The sequence below is a fragment of the Sarcophilus harrisii genome, chromosome 2 (assembly GCF_902635505.1).
Source record: "Sarcophilus harrisii chromosome 2, mSarHar1.11, whole genome shotgun sequence".
Classification (NCBI taxonomy): Eukaryota; Metazoa; Chordata; class Mammalia; order Dasyuromorphia; family Dasyuridae; genus Sarcophilus; species Sarcophilus harrisii.
Genome location: NC_045427.1, coordinates 328,769,751 through 328,793,590, shown reverse-complemented (window position 1 = coordinate 328,793,590; position 23,840 = coordinate 328,769,751). Strand labels below are relative to the sequence as shown.

At 34.6% G+C, this 23,840-nt stretch overlaps 2 protein-coding genes across 7 annotated transcripts in view; one reads left to right on the top strand and one right to left on the bottom strand.

Moving 5' to 3' along the window:
- SLC39A9 (solute carrier family 39 member 9) overlaps positions 1-6,398 on the bottom strand; it is a 41,964-nt gene extending 35,566 nt beyond the window's left edge. For 2 of the 3 annotated variants that reach the window (XR_004232044.1, XM_012549033.3), the window contains exon 1: positions 6,270-6,398. Coding sequence is in view for 2 of the 3 variants with exons in the window: in XM_012549033.3 (XP_012404487.1) it covers positions 6,270-6,377 (108 nt within the window). In the remaining variant the exon portion in view is untranslated. Of the gene's footprint in view, positions 1-5,321; positions 6,181-6,269 lie in introns of those variants that run through there. The other variant, XM_003756378.4, reaches the window with a different exon arrangement.
- ERH (ERH mRNA splicing and mitosis factor) lies at positions 6,260-21,861 on the top strand. Of its 4 annotated transcripts, none has more exons than XM_031952807.1 (5): positions 6,268-6,497; positions 11,568-11,623; positions 13,675-13,762; positions 16,255-16,375; positions 21,374-21,861. In XM_031952807.1, the coding sequence occupies exons 2-5, from the start codon at positions 11,618-11,620 to the stop codon at positions 21,474-21,476; spliced, it is 318 nt and encodes a 105-aa protein (XP_031808667.1). In that variant the 5' UTR covers positions 6,268-6,497; positions 11,568-11,617; the 3' UTR covers positions 21,477-21,861. The 4 variants fall into 4 exon arrangements, with proteins under 4 accessions (XP_031808665.1, XP_031808667.1, XP_031808666.1 ...); XM_031952806.1 differs by lacking the exon at positions 6,268-6,497 and adding an exon at positions 6,504-6,649; XM_031952805.1 differs by lacking the exon at positions 11,568-11,623 and having other exon boundaries at positions 6,260-6,497.
- The last annotated feature ends 1,979 nt before the right edge of the window (positions 21,862-23,840 follow it).

Here is a 23,840-nt window from a genome sequence, read left to right as displayed (position 1 = left end):
CCCTAAGAACTACAGGCTTTTTTGTCTCACCTTGCTGGCAAAAGCACTCACTGCATTTAAGAATACATTTAAGAATACAAATTATACTGATAAAGTTATCAAGATATTTTTCTTAAAAACAAGATCACAAATCTATTTAAAAACCTGGTCTAAATGTATATTTAAACATGAAATTAGGAAAGGTTCACAACATTTTAAAGCAAGGCATTTATTACAACAGTAACATTTATGTAGTGCTTACTTACTATGTGTTAGGCATTGGGCTAAGCATTTTAATTATTATCTCATTTAATCTTTACAATAACCCTTGGAGGGATATGCTATTCCCCCCATTTTACAGATGAGAAAACTAAGACAAAAACCAGATAAGTGACTAACCCAGGATTATATAGTTAGACCTATATGAAGCTATATTAGAACTCAGATCTTTCTGATTCTAGACCCAGTGTTTAAATCCACTGCACTGTATTTCAGAAGAGTTGATATATTATCTTAAATTAAAATCTGCATGCCTTTAATATTATTTTATAAAGAAATGACACATAGAAGCATTGCCGCCCCCCCCCCCCAAAAAAAAAACTATCACTTCTAGAGTTATTGGTTTTATCCTAGTTTTCACTTGTTTATGTTGAAGGGAAAACATGCTAGAGCATGGGGGGGAAAACAGATTAAGTCACCACTAGGCTAATTTTATACTAGGTAATAATGAACTTAAGAACCTTGAAGTTACATATTTGGTAATACTAAACAGAGACAATAAGAATGATCATAACTGAATCTGAATGATAAAGACTGCCATGCTAGTACAGTCCAAATCACTTTATAGGGAGAGCTATCCTTACATAGCATGACTTCTGTTATAACTTTTATTCCCTCATATTTTCTCACTAATACTTATCTATGGTTGAGCTGATTTTGCTTATATGAAAAATATAAAGAAATCAGCACTAACAATTTTTTAAAAAATTATTTAATGGAGAAAGGAGAAGTAGATGGTATTTCATTTTGGGGACCCAAATTTAGGTGGTTTTTAAAACAGGGCAGAACAACAAATGCCAAATGAAAGCCAAAAAGATACAGATGTCAGGTAGACAGAAAGACAACATCAATCACAATGGATCAAAAATGGCACTGACATTAAAGAGAGGATTTCAGTTTAGGCGTGAGTCAGAATAGATGACATCTGAGGTCCCTTAAAACTCCAAGATTTTGAGATTTTGCTATAAAAAGATAAATATCAAGAACATTTTAATAGAATACAGGTTTCTAGAGAGTAAGGATTGTCTCACTTTTTAATAAATATCTCAGACCTAATTCTGTGTCTGAAACATAGCAAAGAGGTACTCAAGAAATTCTTATTTATTGAAGGAACATCAAGAGTAACATAGCATGTGACAGGTGAAAGGTACTAGAATACAAAGGACAACAGGAATGCCACATAGGCAACCTTAAAACCCTTTGAATAGTGGAATATGGTAGAAAGGTGTCGTTCACATTTGAATAACTATCTTTTCCTAATGAAAATTAGCTTTCAACTCTTATCTTGCAAGGCTTCAACTCAGAAAAATATCAGTAACAGAGAATAAGATAGGTAATACACAATATATAATACAAACAAGTTAATTGTACTCAGTGATCCCTTATCAATAAGACAGACAATGAGAAAAGGCGAATTAAATCAAAAAGAAATTAATGTTCTTATTTACATGTTTATGTTTTTTTTTTTTTTTTTGTTCTTTTATGTTCTTATTACAATGCTAAGGAACTAAAGATGCAAAAGAAACAAGTACCTGTAGTCAAGGGGCTTAATTCTATTGGGGAAACAAAACTTACACACTAAAAAATAATACAGGGCAATTGTGAGAGTATAGACTTAATAATTGAGAAGAACCAGTTAGGGCTCATAAAAGTTATATTACTTAAGATGAGTCTTAAAGAAAACTAGGATTTCTAAGAGTCAATCCATTCTAGGTGTGGAAAATATTATTTGTAAAAGCAGTGAAATGGGTCAGTATAGTGAAAGGAAGAAAAGGAAATCAAGTTAGGCCTGAATGGAATATGTAAAATGGAGGAAGAGAATGATAACTATAATTAACTTGCAAAAATAAATTGGACCACTGGAGTCAGATTGTAAAGGGTTTTAAATGCTAAACAGAAAAGCTTATATTTAGTATTAAAGAGAACAGAAAGGGAGCCATTGGATTTTACTGAATCAGGGAATAATGAAGATCTAATGCTTTAGAAATTGGCAAATGTGATGATGAACTGAGACAGACAGAGTGAGATCAACTAGGAGAGTATTGCAGTGGTCTAGAGAAGAGATGTTATGGATCTGAATTAGGGTGGAAGTTATGTGAACAGAGAAGGGAACAGGTGAGAGATGGCTGGGTAAGTGAAACAGATAAGGCTTGACAATTGATAATAACTTCAGAGTAAATTAGAGTGGGGTTGCTGACTCTAAGGTTTGGGAACCTGAGTGACTGAGAAATGCCCCCAACAGATATATAGAAGTTTGGAACATGGGTAGATTGGCGGTAAGGGAGGAGACATGGAGATAAATGAACCTATGAAGATAACTAGAAAATGGAACCCAGGACAGAGTTTTCAAAATGTAGGGGGTGGAATATGTATAATGAACCCACAAAGAAGGTAAGCAACAATCAGATAGGTAGATGAATTGCAAAAACATGAAATGAAAACAAAGAGTACTAAATCACTGTATAATTCCAGTAAATATTTCCCTGACACAAAGGAATGCACTGTTAGTTCACTTGTTTCAATCATACCAGTCATTCAGTTATATTCATTTGTATAGCGGTTTTCTTGGCAGAAATATTGGAATGGTTTGCCATTTCCTTCTCCAGTTCATTTTACAGGCAAACAGGCTTAAGTGATGTGTCCAGAGTCAATACATCTACTGAGGGGCAGCTAGGTGGTGCAGTGGATAGAGCACCAGCCCTCAAGTCAGGAGGACCTGAGTTCAAACTTGACCTCAGACACTAACATTTCCTAACTGTGACTCTAGGGCAAGTCACTTAATTCCAATTGCCTCAGCAAAAACAAACAAACAAACAAACATAAATAAATAAATGAATAAATACAACACATCTATTGAGTGCTGAGACCAGATCAGACCTCACAAAGATGAATCCCTCTGGGACAGCACACTCTCCATTTTGTCACTTAGAACTGCCCTTGTATTAAGAATTTCAGTAAATATTTCCTATATACAAATGAATGCACTGTATCATTTTTACTTTTTTGTTTCCCTTCTAAATGGAAATTTCCCAGTGCATTTATTTTATATTTAGAGGATAATTTTCTCAAAGAGAGCTACATAATTCCTGAGACGGTCTGTCAATATTTAAAATGTCTAGACAAGAGTTACATTTGTCTGTGTTGGATCTAACCGATGTGTTCCCTTTTAACAATTCTAAATGCATTTATTTCTATTGTGTGTAACACTAATCAGACATTAAGAACCATCATAGTATTTGGAAAAGAAATTAACAGTAGGCCATCACTGGAAAAAGATGCTCTCAATGTTTCTATTAATTGGATTGACTTATAAGCAACATCACAAACAGAACCTAATTATTTACTTTTAGTGTAATATAAATGAAATTTCTTACCAATTTAGTACAAAATAAACAACTTAACTGATAACTCAGAAAAATGTTGAGTTTGAGAAAGATCTAACCATTTTGGAAAATGCTTAATGCTTATTTAATTCAACTAAATAATATTTATAATTGTGACTGAAATGATATTTAAGTACAAAGTTTAGATAAACTGAAGGGCTTTTGTTCTGTGCAGTATGGCCTTTTTACATATTTCCTTGGATTTAAGTTCTTTTATTCTGTCATGAGCCCCTTCTCATAATATTTTTAAATGGGTGACATAAAATACATTATAAAAGAAATCAAAGTATTTAATATTGAACATATATATGTAAACATATATATATTTAAATAGTTTAAAAAACCTCAATTTTTAAAATCCATGGGCTTTCTTAAATCTATGAATTTGGGAGGGTGGAGTGGGAGGTTGGGAGAGGAGGATCCCAGATTAAGAACCCTTGTTTTAGAAAAATCACTTTGGGATGCAATTTCTTTATATTGCCCATATAATAATAATCTAGTCTTTGGCTTAATGGGGAAGTTCTTGGGAGTAGCCGTTGGCCTTCTAATAAAAGGTTTTCCACCTGAATCATAATCCCAACAATTGGGAGTTGTTACTCCCAATAGTACTGATTCAATTCCAATTCTTAAGACACTGAGCAGTATGGAGGCAGACTGAAAGCGTTCACAACTTCCTCTTTAGGTAGGCTAGTACCTTATAGTCCCTCAAAAGAGATTAATTTTAATTTCCTCTGCCCATTTTTTTGTTCAAGTTTTTCTTTTTTACCTGAAGTGAAAGCTCATCTCTTTCCTGTAGCAATAAAAACCAGGTCTTTTACATTTCTACATTACTTTGTACTACACAGTGTAACACTTTTTAAATTTTTTTTTTTTTTTTTTACTGATTATTTAGTAAGTTTTTATCTCCACATCTAAGCAATATGCTTCTTAAAGATTGGGATTACGTATTACACTATTTCTCTATGGACAGTTATCTAACACAGAACTGGCATTTCACATTTGCTTTTTTCTTGTCCCTTTTCTCTTTTATTTCTGGCAGTGATTTTGCCTAAAACCGGTTTTTAATAAAAATTTTCACAACGAAAAAAAAAATGTGGCCTAAACTCAAAATCCTATCCACTCTGACCAACTAAAGAACCAATATATTCTTATATTTGCAGATTTTTCATTTTGTGAATTATACATAACATTTTAAGAAATCTATGCTATGTCTATATTCTCAGTATGTTCAGGGTCTGAAATATAAACTTAATGTTTGCCTAAATATTACAAAAAGAATAGATTTCTAAAACAAAATTTCCAAATCCCACTCTTTAAATATCAGTACTTCTATCACCCTATTAGCAGCATACTTTAAAAAAAATTCTATCTCTGAGATTTATTCAGAAATATTGTTGAGAAAAGCTAACAATCCCAAAAATTAAACTGGCATTTTTTCCCCCAAGACAACGAAACAGCCTGGTTTTAACTGGAATCAGAACAATTAGCACTTTTAAAATCTTGAAGATAATTTTGCACTACTGTTAGTAGTACCGAAGGTTTAGTGTTAAATACTTCTGGCATTTTAAAGTTTGTCCAGCAAGAAGTCTTTGGTCCAGACACCCTCTAGGGAGTCTATCCATCACAATGCTACTTTACACCAATTACCTTGAAAACTGAGGGATTATTGAGATGTCTTACCTCGGAGAAATTAACAGCCAAGGGAATGATTCCAGCCACGTAACATCCTACCAGCATGGCCAGCGACAGAAGACTAATGGAGATGAAATCATCCATTTTCTTGTCCTTTAGTTATCCCAAAGGACATCCAACTACTACTCCTGCCCCCCACCCCACCCCCACCCCCTTGGGGTTTCAAAAGGTGCTTAAACACTTGTCGTGGCTTCAAAAGAAGAGACTTCGGGCATCAACTTCTCGGATTAGCTCTTTAGGCCTCCCACCGACGGCAGGTTTAGGTCAGTTACTTCTTCCTGGTCTACTTCTAGGGAGAATTAGTGGTTGCTGGTAAGAGTACCAGTGTGGGTTTTTGGCGGCCTTATCCACAACCTTTAATCCACAAGTGATAAGAGTTAAAAAGATTTCTGTGGTTGAATTCGTTGTTACACGGGGAAAAAGTCAAAAAAGGGAATGATGCTGTGTGAGGGATGATTTCTTCAATCGGAAAGCTCTAAAATTGCTGGGGTTTGGAATGGGGGCAGTAGTGGAGAGGGCATACACTGCGAGGCAAGAAAACCTCTCAGCTCCGCGAGGGCTTCTGCCTCCTGAGTACGTACGCCGCCAGGGACCTCCCCCCTTAGGGCCCAGAGCAGCCCACCAGCACCGGCCAACTCTCCTCCGTGTCTAGAGGGCTGGGGAACGTAGGCCGCAGTTCTCTAACTGGAACCTCGGAGGAGAACTCAGCAAGCGCGTGTACAGAAGTCAGTCTCTGGTCTATACCCAGGGGCTCCCCTGGCTTCCCAGCCTCGGCCGGGAGCCTCCACCTCCGCCGCCATTGCAGCCATTGCCGCCAAGTGGCACCTCCTCCAAACATTTACTTCCGGATCTCGGCATTTCCCTCCCCGCCCCCGCGCCCTCCTCTTCTAAACGTCGTTTCCGGGTCACAACCGTCCTCTCCTAGACACAACCTACTTTTGGTTCTCCTCGACCCAGCCAGCCGCCATCTTTGAGTTGGGCTTGTGGGATTGGATCTCTGTCGCTCCGTGAGCAGCTGGTCCCTTGGAATGGATGTCTGATCATAGAAGTCTAATATTCAGCGTCCTGGAGAAAACAAGATCTGCCTTGAAGTCGAAAGGTCCCTCGGCTGTCTTTCCTCCCTCATCAAAGATGGCCAGTCAGGCGTCAACAACTCCTTTGAAGGTATGGGTCTCTAGTCTCCGAGGGGGTGCTCTCGCGTTGCGGCGGCGCCGACTTCCGGTGCCTCTTCTCGCGGGGATTGGCTGTTAGCGGTGTTGCGGCTCAGCTCGTGTGCAGTGGCTGTGGCGGCGGCAGCGGCGGAGCTCAGCACTATGGTGAGAGAGGCCTCGGCGGCCGCCCCCGACCCCAAATTCTAATCCTAGGCCGGAAGGGCCGAACCGGAGGCTCCCCTAACCCTTATGATTCTACCCTTCCCCCGGCTTCGGGGACTGGTCCCCAGCCCCCCCGTTCCCGCATTGTGGCCGAGCGAACCACCCCCACCCCCACTCCCCTTCTCGCTACTCACACCCGCCGGGGAGCGGCCCCGCGCTTGGCTCGGGGCCACTCTCGGAATCCCCTTCCTTGACTTGGGCCGCCTCGAGAGCAGCAGCTGCCAGGTGCGAGGCGGGCACGCACCAGTCCCGGGGGAGCGAGGTGAGGCCTCGGCCATGGCTCGCTCCGCGGTGGCGCGCTTTGGGGATGATGGGGATGAGCCCAGTTTTCTGGCCCCCCCCACCCCCCACACGTCTCCGAGGCTGCTACGATTGTTGGGAATGTTTCCCTCCAAAAGCTGCCGAGGGCATTAGAAGCAATGCGTGTGTTTTGTAGGGAAGCCACTAAACTGACCTTGGAGTTGGAGTGGCCACTCCTCACGGATGAGTGCTGCTGCTGCTGCTGTTTTTTTCTTATTGTGATAATTTAATTCATCATTTCCATAGTGCTCTTATTTTTTTCCTCTTCACAGGCTAAAGTCAACCTCTTCTATTTTATTACCTATGCCCTTCCCAAATCAGTGTTATCTAAAGAAATGTATAATTTAAGAGTTTGCAAATCAAGTGAGCTTATTTTCGTTAGATGTTAAATAAGTGCCCTTTATTCTCTATCCCTTGAGTTTTAAGATTCGGAGGATCTTGGTATATACAAGTGCAAATTAAGCCTAGGTTCAATATTGAACAATAAGCCTAGGTTCAATATCTTAAAATTGGTAGGTAGGCGGTTATTAAATCCTTGCTGAGTTAAAACAAAAATAATCTCAGCACTGGAAAATAATTTACATCTTTGTGAAATCTTTAATATTTCTCGTTTTTATTGAATATCTTAAATATCTGTTGTGTTAATAGTATAAACTATTTTAAAAACGAAGATATCCCTGACAACTTATTTCTGACATGCCCATTGGAGCCATCTAGTCTGATTAGAATTTAAAATGGAAATTGGTAGCAAAATTGAATTAGCTTTGTTCTGAAAAAGAAAAATTTGCTTTTGTATTTCTTGACTAGATTGAACAACATTTTTAAAGAATTTTTGAGTTTTTGTTCGGTGGCCTAAGCTACTACTCTATCTGCCTGGCACTTTGCAGGGCATTTCGAAATAGAAAACTGCACTGTATTCAAGCTTGAGCCTAGATGCTTGCTTGTTAGTAATCAAGTGGTAATGTTCAGTGCTGTATTTTAAATACATTAGGGAATTGAACAATTTATTGTGATTAAAAGTTAGTATCAGGAAAACTTTGTGGAGATGGGATTTGAGTTGGGTTTTAAAGAATAGTAGAAATGTAAGAAATATTTTGAAACTTAAAAAAAAAAAGGTTAGTCTTTTTTATATTAGATTATATTTTAGAAGGGAAGATGGAAAAATGAACTAGCAATGCCAGAATGAATTAAAATTAACCAGACTTGGAGATGTTGGGAGTATCATTCAGAGTGCAAATGAAAGATTTTTCTAAACTTTTTAATGAGATAGCTATTAGTTTTCTCAGCTTTGACATCAGCATAGCTTTTACTGTAATCCATAGTAAAAAAGAAAAAAAATTGCAGCTTTGTGTTGGTTAAAACTCAAAAAATGTTCATGAGGAATGCTGGAAAACACATTTGCCCAATAAAGGGAATACAACTGGATTTGAGTCTAATGCAATTGTATTTAAAGTGATATACCTCCAGAAAGCTCTGGAAATGGTTCTGGTATGAAGAAAGTGAAATTTTTAAAAGTTAGTATCCTATGATAGCAAAAAAAAAAAATAATAATCTTTATTCTGAAAATAACAAAATTGTACTACTTATTTGTTAAAATATATTCAGACAAATTAAGTTCCATGAGGAATTTAGAATTGGATATACTAATAAACGGTTTTTTGAGCCTATAAGCAAGAAGTAATAGAACTATCGAAGTTCAGGTCTCAAAGCAATTTTGGGATTGGATATCAAATGATTTTATGAAGTTGGCATTTGATCCTGATTGTTGAATGAAAGGGAATATTTTGATAAGAAAAGCTGTATAGGTAGGAAGAGTGGCAGAGAACATAATCCAATGTATGGGGAACAAGCCTTTTTATATAAAATAAGGGGAGTAGTGAGAAAGGATGGTGAAAAAATAGATTGCAGCAATATTATGGAATGTATTGAATGCCAAGAGAACTAAAAGAAAAAATTAAATTTAGCCTCTTATTTACAGCAAGCCATTAGCACTATTTTAACCTATGTTCAGTGTGATGGTACTAATTATCATATTTAATGTATGGGACAAATCCATATGCACATATTCTTTTTATTGATCTTAAGTTTTATTTGTTAATCTCATCCCCCTCCCATATTGACATTTCCTTCATATAACAAAAGGGGGGGGGGTAAGGAAAACAATACACACTGACAATGTCTTATACTGCTGCACTTCTTGAGCTTTGGTTCATGGAACTTCCCAGGAGCCCTGACACTCTTTTAGGGGAACCAAGAGGTTACACTTATAATAATGTTAAGATTTTATTTCCTTTTAAAAATGTTTTCTTTTTTCATTTACCTATCTGTGTGAGGCCGATTTTTCTTCACTTAATTCATGTCAGACAACATATATAAATACATTATCCTTAACGTTTTTTGTTGTTGTTGTTGTTGTTATTTTGGAACATGTTAGGAATTTTTTCTTAAAAAAAAAAAAAAAGATTATTAGCATGTAATAAGTTTTTTTTTAATGAATTAAATGAATACTTTAAAATTCATCAGTTTTTGTTTTTCATATGGTAAATGTTGTTATTAAACATAGATTATTCTCACTTTTCAACAGTGTAAAATTTGAGAACTGCTGTTATAGTGTATGTAATATTTCGCATCCATAGTGCCCTTTCTCTTCCTCTTCTTCAGGACCAAGGATTAATAATTATTATTATATAGGATAGAATTTCATTTTATTATTTTGGTTTTTGTACTCATTGCATTTTCCTGGTTATATGCCACTGTTCATCAGTTCTTAGATAGTTTAATTATTATAGACAAAGGATATGAATAATTTAATCACTTCACATAATTCAAAAATATTTTCCATGATAGATATATCAGTTCATAACTCTACCAACAATGTTAGTGTATATATCATCCCATAGCCTTTCCAAAATGAAGTGGGTCTGTTATTTGTCATCCTTGGCAGTTTGCTGGATATGAGATAAAACCTCAAAGTTGTTTTGATTTATCTTTTAATTATTAGTAGTTTGGTTCTTAATAGTTTGCAAGTTCTTTTTTTGAGAATTGTTTGTTCATATACTTAAAACAGTTTTCTACTGGGGAATGCAATTTGATTTTATACCTTAGTATTATTAATTCCTTCTGTTTCTTAAATAACAGATATAGGGCAGATGTAATTGATATAAAGATATTTTTAATCTTTTAATCAAATTTACTATATTTTAGTTTCATTGATTTTGTTGATGGAAAAAATTTTTATTTCATGTAATTGAAATTGTTTTTTATATCTATTTCTTGCTTAAGATTTTTTCCCTCTAGTTATGATTGTGAAAGGTGTGTTGACTTCTATCCTCTTCCATTTTTTTAAAATAAGGTGACCTTTTATATTTTCATTCTTTAAGCAGCAATCCATTTGGAACTTAGTTTTGGTATATTGTGTTAGATATGTTCATCTAAATTTTTTTTTCTTTTTGCTAATTTATTTCTGTATTGTGAAATAGGATTTCCTTCTCTAAATAGTTTGATGTCTTGCTTTTATCTCTTCACCAGCTTACCTTTATGAGATAAAGTATGATTTTATTAATTAAACCAGGGAGGAATAAAGCAAGTAAAGACAATTACTGCCATTATCAGTGTATTATTAAGCAAAAAGTTTAAATAAAATCTTGAGAAAAGACTCAAAATTATTTGCTGATAATCATGATTTATGCCATGGTGCAAGTATGGTTCAAAATTAGTTTCAGGTTAACCTGAAAAGATGCAGAACAATCCTCTTGAAAACACAAATGCCAAAAACTTTTATAAGCATAGGCTTTTCTGCCTGTGATCCATTCTTTTAATATTAGAAATGTATATAAGCCAAAACCACAAGCATAATTTGAAATGGAGACACCAAAAACCTTCTGTGACATAGGACTAATGCAAAGCTGTCCTGTCCTCTCTGCTGTTGACACAGTTCTCAAAATTTTATAAGACATGAAAAAGAATCTGAAGTTATAAGCAGTGGCAGTGAAGGAACAAAATTATATGTGAAAGTAGATGACATGATGATTGCTTAGGAAAGCTTAGTCAACAAAGCAACTAAGGGAGACAATGTGGAAGGCTGAAAATGAAATTCACACATAAATTAATATTTCTGTAGAGCAGTAACAAAATCTAGGAAGAAATGGTAGATAAACAAAAGCCATTTGAAATTACAAAGTCCAGGATTCGTTTTACTCAGACACCCTTAAGATTTATAGGACACTGAAGAGAAATAAAAGGAGGATTTAAATAATTGGAAAACTTTTTGTTGCTTATAGTTGGATTGTAACGATATAAGAAAAAAATGATATTGCTTACCTTAACTTATAGGTTTAGTGTTGTATCAGTTAAATTATTTAAAAATGTAAAATGAAAGGGGAAAGAACAAATCTGAATACCACATAATTATAATTATCAAGATTGGTCCTTGAGAGTTGAGAAATGTGCTTATTTCCCTCTTTTGTGAGGTGGGGAACTATGGTTGTGGAATATTGCATAGTTAATGTTTTGGTAGATTTTTCTGGACTGCTTTTTAATTTAATTTTTTTTTAAATCTTAGTTACAAGGGATGACTTGTTGAGTAACGGAGGGAGCGATTTACATTTGGAAATGAAGGTGATGTAAAAACAAAAGATGTCAGTAAAGCTAAGATTTTTTTTTTAAGTGAACCTCAGAATATCAGCAAAAGGAATTATCTAAGTCAAATATTAGCTACAGTAAAGTAGCAAGATATAAATCCACAAGTCATTTTTATTTTATATTGTAATAATAAAAAACATGAGGAAATGATAGAGAAGTCCCATTCAAAATAACTACAAAAATACAGAATATATCTGGGAGGGTTAATCTTATCAAAACACTGAAGACATAAACATAATTAGAAAACACTGTAGAAGTAAAGGAACACTTAACAATTGCAGGATAGGTATTGTTCATTTTGGGACCGTGTCAATATTAAAATTCTAATTTGCAGATTTATTGCTATACCAATCTTATTGCCAAAGAGTTAATTTATAGAACAATCAAAGGAATAAAGTTCATATGAAGAAAAAGGTCTAGAATTTCTAGGAAATGGCAAAAGTAATAATAAAAAAGTTGGGGAATTGCACTTCCACACCTCAAACTATGTTATAAAACAACGATCATCAGAACTACTGGGTCCTGATTAAAAATTAGATTAATAGAACAGACTAGCTAAATCTGTGCTGCTGCTTCTGCTGGTGACTGTTCTTCTTAACTCCTGGTAAGAAAGATCTTTCTACCAATACAGTTCAGATGTTCCACAATTTATAGTCTTAAATGTAGGATAGGAGACTAAGTAAGGAATTAAAACACTTGTAGTTACATAGATAGTATCTGTCAGAAGCTGAATTTGAATCCAGGTCTTCTTGGCTCTGAGATAGGCTTTCTAGTCCCTATACCATTCTGCCAGTACTCTTCAATAAAACATTTTGTTTGTGAAAAGTTCGGTTTAGATAGGGAAATTTGTTTCTGTCAAACTACCCAATTGCACTTCAAGCACCTAAATATAAAAACTAACCTTTCTCTCTTCAAAATAACACTCATAATAGAGTTGGAAGGGAAAGATGGTTATAGGGATTAATAATCAATTGATCAATAAAATATCTCCTGTGGGTAGCAAAGTGCTTTACCAGAGATATGTGGGACATAGAGAAAGAAAATATCATTCCTGGCCTCAAAGAACATGATCTGTTAGGCAGAGTATGATACACAAATAGCTAATACCAAAATGTAGATCAGTGCTTCTTTTAAACTTTTTCTACTCACAACCCCTTTTTGCCCAAGAAATTTTTACACAACCCTGGGTGTATAGGTATACAAATCAAATCTTTACTTATAATAAAATATAATTTCACAGTCTACACATTCATGTGACCCACATTTTAAGAAATACTAGGCTGTAGTATGAAGTAAGGTTAGAAAAGATAGGCTGATGCTTGATTACAGAGGGCTTTGAAGGTTACATGAAAGAATTTAAGTCAACCAAGGGTCAGCAAATTTCTGCCCAATTTTAGGGTTGTTTTTATAGAACCCTCAGCTTGAGAATTTTCACATTTAAAAATATGACAATTATATTTAAAATATAAAACCCCTTCTTAGCTTACAAGTAAGCACAACATGATTTCTTTACTCCTGCTGTAGACCCTGGGGAGCCACTGAAGGTTTTTATGCTTAAGGAGACATGAGAAGTAATAGTTAAGCTTCCTAAAATGTCAGTGTATGTAAGATGGATAGGGAGCTGTGAGAAATTGTAGATGGAGAGTTGTTAGTCTTTTGTAACTTCCTGGGAGATTGACTATGAGTTGGGTTAAGGTGGTGACAAGAAAACAAAAAGGAAAAAACATGTCAGATAATTCTTTGGGAGAATAACAAGATTTTAGCTTCAGAATACAGGATCTAATTTCAAGAAATGATTGGTTACTTTTTTTTTTTTTTTTTTGCCAAGTAATGGTCTCATGGAACTTCAATATGAAGTGCCTAAATTTTATGTTATATGCAGTTGCATAAATATTTAGGAAATGAAATATAACACTCTTTTATATGTTTTTTAACAGTTTTAAACTTGAACATGCGTTTCAGATTATACTTTATTCAAATTTTACTAAGAAACTATATTGAATTTGCCTTTTTTTTTTTTCCTGCAGTCTCATACTATTTTGTTGGTACAACCTACCAAGAGGCCTGAAGGCCGAACTTATGCTGATTACGAATCAGTGAATGAATGTATGGAAGGTAAGTTAGCACTAGTTGAAGGAGTTCCCTCCCCTGCAAAACTTACTTTATATATACAGGATGAAAAGTTATGGGACTGGATTTTTTTTTTTTTTTCTTTAAATACTGTTATTGAAATTTTTTGGTTTTACCTTCCATATATTCCATCCTCTCAAAGAATCACCTTTCTAAAAGAATTTATTTTATGTTTTACATTACCAAGAAGAAAGGAAGGGGGAGGGTATAAAAAACTAGTGAACATATTTTTTAAAAAAAGATTATGACCTTGTATGTAATGTTCTCCACTTATGGATTGATATTTGTAAAGTTTATGCTATCCTCGTTGCAGCTCCTCACTTGTGTTGCCTTGATTACTCCAATATTTTTCCACCTGGAATATAAACTTTGCATATATTAGTTTTTTAAAAGAAAGCCTTTAGTGATTAGCATTATTGAATTTAATAATTCTTTATTCATTAAAGATCTGTGGATTCATTGATATGAATCCCTTAACTAGCAAATCACAACCACCCTTTGATTTAGTAGATGGTCTTTATGAATCATTCCACCCTATGACCAGCCTATCGATGAGCCTTTGAAATTTCTTTTTTTTTGTTATAGTCAGTCTGGCTCATACATAAAGTACTACAGCTTGATGAAACTGTTAAAAGCTTATGTTCTGCTGACATAGTCTTCAAGAACCTAGAGTATCATCAGGGAAGGATTTTACTTTCTAAAATAGTAGATTGAATGTTGTGCATTCTGAGAGTCTTTTGACAGTCATAACTGTCTTTTGGTAAGTTGTTAGTTGAATGGTTTATCCAAATTGCATTATAACGGGAGTTGATAAATTAGCCACCTCTTTGCAGCTGATGCCTTCATTAGCTTGAACATATTATTACATAATTAAACTTAACAGCTAAGGGAATGAGAATATGACATACTTTTTCCAAACTAAATGAATTCCAAATTCATTCAGTAGAAAATAAGCAACTTTGGGGTAAGATTTTTTTGTATTTGTAGCCCCAGGACCTGTTAATTGAGTTGATTGTCTCATTACACTAAAGAAACCTTAGAAGTAGGAGTGTGTTGGGGGGGGAACAGCCTTATTCCTTCTATTGTGGAGATGATTCCCTTTATTCTGCTAATTGATTTGAATTTAATTTGATGGGGATGAATTGCAATTGTCTCATTACACTAAAGAAACCTTAGAAGTAGGAGTGTGTTGGGGGGGAACAGCCTTATTCCTTCTATTGTGGAGATGATTCCCTTTATTCTGCTAATTGATTTGAATTTAATTTGATGGGGATGAATTGCTTTGTAAAGTTTTAAAATTTCATTATCTTTTAAAAGCAAAACAGAACCTGTCCAGCACACTATATTTTATTTGTTGAGATAGTACAATAGCTGATGTTTGTTTTGTACTTTAAAGTTGCAAACTACTTTACATAGATGTATTATTTCACTTGACAGTAATAACAACCCTGTGAGGTATATAGTAGAGTTGGCTGTTGTCTTTAATTTTATAGATTAGGAAACTAATCTATAAACTAACCTTTCTCTCTTCAAAATAACACTCATAATAGAGTTGGTTACATACTTAGTAAATAACAGATGTACTTTACCCCTATTAAGTGATTTATTAATGCTTTTTTCTTATGCTTCCATGTACCCAACCCTGCATTAGAACCTTCCTTTTATTTTTCTTTTGGTTGAATGTAGTTAAAGCAAAGCAAAACATATTGGTCATGTCTGAAAATGTGTTTCAGTTCACACCTGTGGTCTGTCTCTTCTACTGAGAGATAGAAGGCTTTATCTTTCTCAGAAGTCACAATTTGACACTATATTGATCAAAATTTTGAAGTCTTTTGATATTTTCCTTACCTTATTGTGGTTATAATTCATTCTCCCACTTCTGCTGTTAGTCTCCAGTCAATTCACATGAACTTTTCCATATTTCTCCAAGTTCACTCTTTGAGAAATTAATGATTTTTATAACACAACAATACTGTCATATACCACAATTTGTTCATTCAAGAGACATTATTTGTTTCCATTGTTTTTTGCTATTACAAGTAGTTCTGGGGTTATGTGTATATACTTGCACATATGACCTTCTGTCATCTCTGGTCTGCTTGGTATGTGGGCCTATCTGTGATACTTCTGGGTCAAACAATATATGTTCAGTTTAGTGTTGGATATATCTTTAGCAGTACAATTCATTGTGAGATGAGAGAATAAAATTAATATTCCAGGCTGTTTGATCTACTGAATAATGAATCCCTTTACTCAAACCTCTATACTCTGACCTCACTGTCATTGACTGTCAATAAAGACATTGAACAGTTAATATTGTAATGAATTCATAAAAGTAAGTTGCATTTAAAAGTGGGAGAACACTAAGAAACCTTGTGCCAATCAAAATAAATTCAAAATATCTTGGGTCTTTTTAAACTTTACATTTACAGCTCAAACTGCGAAATTTGTATAAGATCTTATTTTTCTCTTTCTAGGAGTTTGTAAAATGTATGAAGAGCATCTGAAGAGAATGAATCCCAACAGTCCCTCCATCACATATGATATCAGTCAGTTGTTTGATTTCATTGATGATCTGGCAGACCTGAGCTGCCTTGTGTAAGTATCATCTGCCATTATAAATAAAAAATTTTATTCTTTTTTTCTAGTTTTCCTTCTTCCCTCTTAGTCACTGATTCAATTTAATACTGTAATTCTGTGCATTATCTCAGTCTACCATTTAAGTAAGAATGATCATTCCATTTTATGCTTTAGAATTGGAGGCACTGAAAGTTTCTAAAGATTTGCCCATTAAATGAGTAAGCAGAGAGAACTCACATTAAAATTTAACATTCTCCCCATTTTTGTTTGTATATCACAGAGTTCATCAGAGTTTTTGTTCAAAGGCATTCTGGGTTGCTGTTGATAAAAACTATGTTATTCTTTAATACCATGTAATTAAAGAATAGATCAAATGCATACCTTTTGATCTAGTAATACCCCCAGAAACATTCATAAAAGGATAAGGCCTATTTGTACAAAAAATATTTATAGCAGCTCTTATTTATGGTGTAGCTAAGAATTGGAAATTGAATTCATGTACATCAATTGGGAAATGGCTAAATAAGCTGTGGCATATAATTGTAATGAAACATTATTGTACTATAAAAAAGGATCAGCAGGATCTCAGAAAAACTTGGAAAGACTTATATGAATTAATGCAAAGTGAAGAACTTGAATGACTTTACTATTCTCAGCAATACAAAGATCCAAGACAATCCCAAAAGATTAATGAAACATACTATCTGCCTCCAGAGTAAGAACTTATAAGCCTAACTCATGTTATTTTTCACTTTCTTTTTTCCCCCTTTTATTTGAATCTTCTTGTACAAAATGAATAATGTAATGTTTTACATAATTGAACTTGTATGATTACTTATCAGGGAGATAAGGGAGTGAGGGGGGGGAAAGATAGAATTTAGAACTCAAAACTTTTAAATAAAAATGTTTAAAAATTGAAAAAATGCATAGGAGCAGAATGGAATTTATGTGATACTAGCTTTAGCAGCCTTTTTTATATACATTTTGTCTGATATCTAAATATGAAGGCTGATCTTCTGGCCTAGTAGTATGTAACAGTCTACTCTGTTTATTATTCCCTCTTTTGTTCCTCACAATTCTTCAAACATTTTTGTCACTTTGCCCCCCAATAATAATTTATATATACATAGTATTTTGAAGTTTGCGAAGAACTTTTCTCTTCATAGCTTGATCCAGTAGTTCAAGTACCCCATTTTACAAATGAGAAAACTGGGGATTGGTTAAATGACACAAAAGTAGCAGAACTGGAGGGTGACTGGTTGTTCTTAATTATACTTCCCACTACCTTGTTACCCACACGTAAATTATAAATTTGTAGTTATTCAAATAAATGTCCTCACCCATCTCAGTTCCTCAGAACATTTCAACATCATCTATTTTTTCTTCTTTCCCTCTAGCATATTTCATTTGTATTTTTATTTGTATGGGGATTCTGTTTCCTTCTATCTCCCTTTCTGCTTATAGTCATATCTTCCAAGTTCTTGCTCCTTTTTTCATTATCTACTACTCTTTTTTTAAAGGGTTTATTTGTATATATTAATGCATGCATGTATATATGCACATGTGAACTTTCTAATAATTAGACTCTCAAAACCTCTCCTTATAACAAAGAAAAACAAGAAAATTAAAAATTTGCCCAATAAAGTGGAAACCTAGCTATGAATATTTTAAAATTTATGTGCTAAGTTATCAGCTCATTCTTTGGTTAGTCTGATTCTCCTCCCTCTTCCCCCCCCCCCCCCCCCCCCCCCCCCCTATTTTTTTTTATATATTCATTTTTTACTTATTTCTATATGAATCATGTTGAGAGAAAAAAATAAGAATAAAAGGGGGAAAATGCAGGGGGGGAAAGGTGCACATAGTATGTTTTCAAATGGGAAAATGACAGAAAAGCAATGGTTATAGCACTAATAGAGATTTTTAGGTTTGGGGGTGAGAGTAGTTTTCTTTATTTTAGAATGCACTTTAGATTCAAAGCCTTAGTTGTGACATTTTAAAAGTTGTCTCCCTTTTTTTTATACAGATGAAATTTCATGCTGAGTATCTAGTTGAACATAAATATTATGTTGGCAAGGTACTGTGCTAGGGGCTTTGTGAGGTGCAAAAATGAGTAAAACAATCTCCACTGTAGAATAAGAAGTCTAAAAGGTTGATGTAGATTTGGAAATACTTCATGAAAGAAAATAACATTTGACTGAGGCCTTAAAGGACGGAATTATCAGTCCTTTTTGGAAGATATATGGGATGAGAGAAAGGCAATTAAGTTGGAAGAAACTGTATGATGAGACAAGGAAATGAGAGAGGGCATGTTTAGAGAATGATGTATTAATTATTTAGCAGATGCCTAGGATATTGATGCAACTATGCTTATATATTTCTTGTGTAGGAATAGGTCACAGGGATTTTCAGTGCAGCCGTATATCAATGACAATAGATAAGCACACACATGCTAACTGATTAAAAAGATTTTTTTTTCTTTTTTGAAGCAATCAGGATTAAGTAACTTGCCCAAAATCACAAAGTGTCTTAGGTGCCAGATTTGAACTCAGATCCTCAACTTCAGGGCTAGTGCTCTGTCCACTGCTTTTAAATGCTTATATCTTAACTATTTCAAGTTAACGTTCTTTGGGGCAGTAATTTTAAGTAGAGGGTGATATATTTCCTACCCTCACAGATCCACCTTCTTTATTAGAATGTATGCTTCTTGAAGGGAAACTCTTTTTCATTTTGCAGTGTCCTGGGATTCAAAAGCCAGTGTTTCATGTTTTCTCCATTACCTAACACAATACATTGCTCCTTGTGGGCACCTAAATATTTGACTATATGAGGAAATTTAAAGTAATGAGAGATTAAGATAGAACGGTTTAGGGAATATATTGAGAACCTTGAGCTTTAGGACTTGGATCTTTTCGATGGTTAATCATTGAAGATAATTGATTAGAGTATGGGAGAGTTAAATGATTGAATCATAAATATACTTTAGCAAAAGTTAAATGATTATCTGTAAAAATGGGTTAAAGATGGGAGAGACGGAAAGTGAGGAAGTTGGAATTGTCCAGGTGAGGTTAATAAAGGTGGCGATTTTGAGAAAGTGAAAGATAAAAGATCATGGAAATAGCACAAGATTGTTAGCTGGAAGGAATCAAATAAAATGACTCCAGAGTTTCAGGATTGAGTGAAAGAAAGATGGCATTATTAATAATTTAAAAAGAGGTCAGAAGAAAGCTCATTTTAAGGGAGATATTTTCAGTTTTGAACAGATGACATTTACATGGAATTGTCTGCCAGATGATGGAAATGTAGAACTAAAAGTTTGGACCAGAGATAGAAATGTCTTAAGTTTTTTGCTTAGAAGTTATACAACTACAGGACAAAGAACCTTGAGAATTGTCTACTTTTATAAAGAATAGACTATTAAAAAGAAGAGAAGTCAGAGCAATAGGAGGAGAATGTGATTTGTGCAGGGTGTGATATAGATTAGAAGCTGAGGGAAGATAGGAATAAATGAAAAAATGTATTGCTGTGTAATTTCTGGATAGATTTTTAATTTTTTTCAAAAATTTTTCATCTCTAAAGCCCGTAGAAAACTGCATCCACCAATCGGCAGTGCTTATTAAATGCCTAGTGTTTTTTAAGCACTATAATATATAATAGGGCTTACTTAATAACAAAAATTAAAGTCCCTGCCCTTAAGGAGTTTGTGTCTCTGCTTTCAATATTTCCTTTCCTAAAATGGGACTAATTGAGTTCATAAAATTGACATTTGTTCCCTTGATTGGAAATAATATAAAAAGGAGATTTTTGAAAGAAACAAAGGAATTGAAAGGTTAAAGATGATTTTCACTGGATAAGCCCAGGTATACTCAAGGCGAACTAGTTATTCTGCATATTCATCATATTCCCACCAGATGGTATACAGTGCTTGTGAAATGCTCATTCTTCATTACATTTCATGGATTATCCCTACTTGCCTGATAGCTATTTTTCACGTTGTGAAATTTAATATAAATAATTAATTTAAAATAAGCTGTTTCACTTTTGATCAACTTAAATATTTCTCCCTTTTCTTAGAGACTTCCAAAGCTCTAAGTTGGCACTTCAAGTTTTAAAAACCCTCTTGACTATGAATTAGACATTGCTGCTAATGATAGTCCTTATCCCTACTATTTTTCCTTTTTCATTTTAATATTTTTCTCCTCAATGACATGTAAAAACAATTTTAATATAATACATGCAAAAAACATGTTTCCGTATTAGTCTGTGTTGTTGTAAGAGAACATATATCAAAAAACCCAAGCAAAGAAGTATGCTTTCATCTGCATTCATTTGACTTTCCAGGTTTTTCTGGGCACATCTTGCTCATATTTTACATATAATAAATAATAATAATATTCCATTGCAATCATGTCATCACAATTTGCCATTCCTCATTTGATGGCTGTCACCTCAACTTCCAGTTCTGTGTCACCACAAAAAGACCGGCTATACATGTTCTCGAAACATAGGTTATTTTCTTTTTTTGTCTTTTCCCTCTTTGGGATCCAGACCTAATACTGGTATTGCTGGATCAAAAGGTAGGCAATTTTATAGCCTTTTGGACACAGTTTCAAATTTGTCTACAGAATGGTTGAATCAATTCACAATTCCACCAAAAGTGCATTAGTATCCCATTTTTCCCATATCTCCTTCAATATTTACTATTTTCCTTTTCCTGGCGTATTAGCCACTCTGGTAGGTTTGGAGTGACAACTCATTTGTTTTTATTTGCATTTCCATAAGAGTTTTTTGTTGTTGTTTTGATGGTTTATAGATTTTGGTTTTTTACTACCCCAGACAATATATAGTTCTTGAATTTTTAAAAACGTTTTCCAAGGCAGATGGTAAAAACTGACATCAGCATTTTTATTGGTCAGTTTCACTGTTAGTTACATCTCTGCTGGCTTCTATTAGCCTGGTTCGATGACTCTATTTCTATTGGGAGAGAGTAACAGTAATCCCTGCTTTTTGGATTTTCAGGTACCGAGCGGACACTCAGACATACCAGCCCTATAACAAAGATTGGATCAAAGAGAAGATCTACGTGCTTCTCCGTCGGCAGGCCCAACAAGCCGGCAAATAATCCAAGTGGCAGCCTTGGGGGGGATGTGGGGAGGGCTTGGAAAACAGGTGTGTACAGCGTGCTGTAGTGAGAGCTTTGTATTATAGAAGTCCTCTTTCCATTTTGTTACAATCTAGCCAAGGCTGAATGTATTAGATTTTTGTCTTGTTCAATCTGAAGCCCCTGTCCCTCCCTACTTTCTTTTTCTTTTTTACTAAAAAGTAGCTGAAAATTTGTCTTCACTCAGTTAGCACTTGGTTACAGTTCTTCCCAGCTGTTCATATCTGCTTCATAATGTTCATTGTACTTATACCCTTCTGTGTGAAGGTTTTCCAAAATTTAGTTACGTCCTCAAAACTCAAAGGCTTAGTAGAAAATACAATAAATGCTCTTTAGTTAAGCTTTCTCTGGGTTCATTTTTTGTCTATGAGCATATATTCCTGTAAAACATAATTTTTGTGGCAAAAGGAAAAATTGCACTTTGACTGAACTGTATGTCTTGGTTAGGTTATATCATTCAAGAAGCTTTTATCTCATTTCTGTGGCATAGTAAGTGCCAAATATATAGTGAGCAGGTTTTCAAATAATGCTCTGAATTTGATTCCTAGTGAAGTCACATTATGCATCAACAACCAATTTATATTTTTTGTTCATCTAATTTGTTCAGGTATTCTTGTTAATGAATTAATTTCCTGGCTACACAACTTGGAGCTTTCAGGATTTCAGCACTAATTACCTACTACTATATAGAAAATGAGAGAATAGCAACAAACCATTAAAAGAATAAGTGATAAATTTATCATTTCTTAGACTTACTCTGAGGTGTGCTTACACTGTCAATTTATCATTTTCCTAATAACCATATCTTCCTAGCTCTGTTTCCAAGCTTTAGAAACTAGGGGGACTTTCTCTAAATCTGCTACATTATTTTGACTTTAAAAATCATAATCAAGTGGCAAATAAGGTCACCACAAAATTGGCAGCTAACAAAATCTTAGTAGTAGGTCGGGGTCAACAAACTATAGCCTGGTGAGCCAGCTAAAAATGCTTTTTACATTTTAATATAAACATTTGTTGTGTTATAAAGACCAAATGATTTGCTAATTAGTGCAGTGCCTGGCACATAGTAAACACTATACTAATGTTAATTTTTTTTATTCTAAAAATTCCTAAAAAGAACATTCTTCAGAGATTTGGTTGTTGATTTACTAACTTCTCTACAGGCTGACTGGCTAATGAGTGAATGGCCTAGTCTTCATTAACTGAGTAAAGAACCAAAATGTAAACTATTAATACAAAGTGATGATTCTATAGGAAATCAATATTGCTAACAAAATTATCCCGTTAATGTTCCCTTGACTTTGTTTTCCATATTTTTATTAATGTTCTTTTGATTTTATATTTATCACAACGCACTAACTTCCTTGCCAAATAGGAGTCTTCCCTTTCAACAAATATAACCAAATAAAAATAGTTGTACCTGAAAATTAATGCTATTATGCTACACCTCCAGTTTGTCAACTTTCCAGGTGTGATGAGACCTTCCTTTCTGTCTTCCAATCTAGACCAGAAAGAAATAATGACAACTGCTTTAGTTGTCAGTTGAAAACCTTAAATAGGCTCCATCTTATTATCAAAAATGTTGGCCATTGTTTTGACTTTCTCAAACTAGTGGGCTGAGGTGGGAAGGGGAAGAGATTAGAAAAGACATCCCTCCTTGTTTTGCTCTTGACATTTGATGAAGGGGGTAGGATTTGACTCATGCTGGTCTGGTAGTTCATGTCATTGGAATAACAGTTAACAAGAAAGCTTACTTAATCATAACCGGAAATTTTCTGAAGGGAACTAGGCAAGACTAATAACCAGTAATCTCTGGGTGGGAGGTTACAAAAGGGCACCAGAAAAAATTCTAAACCACCTTTCCAGTTCACTGCTTCCTTTCAACTTCTACTGTGACAGTTTGGAAACAATGTCCTTGACTAGTAACTGCAGCTATCCAGACCTTGTCCTAAAGGGATCCTATTGACCTTTGAGGCTGCCAAATTTTCAAAATATTCTTGCCTGTAACGTGTAATAACTTCAGTCACTTTCACAAAGTGTATGGTAGCTGGTACAGGTAAATGTGCCTTCCCATTGCCATCCCCAGCACCAGGTACATGAACTGGACTTGAAATTGGCTCGAATTTGAGATTTGGGGGACTAAAATCCATCCACTTTCTAACTCCAAAGTATCTTTATTTACCAACTGTCTTTGGAATATCTTTCTTGACAGTCTGAAACAGAAGAGCTATTTTGTGAAAGAGAGAGCTCTGCTAAGTACCTGGAGAAACTAAATAGGACAAAGAACTACTTTTAGCAAACTGAATGGAATGGGAAAGCTTTCTT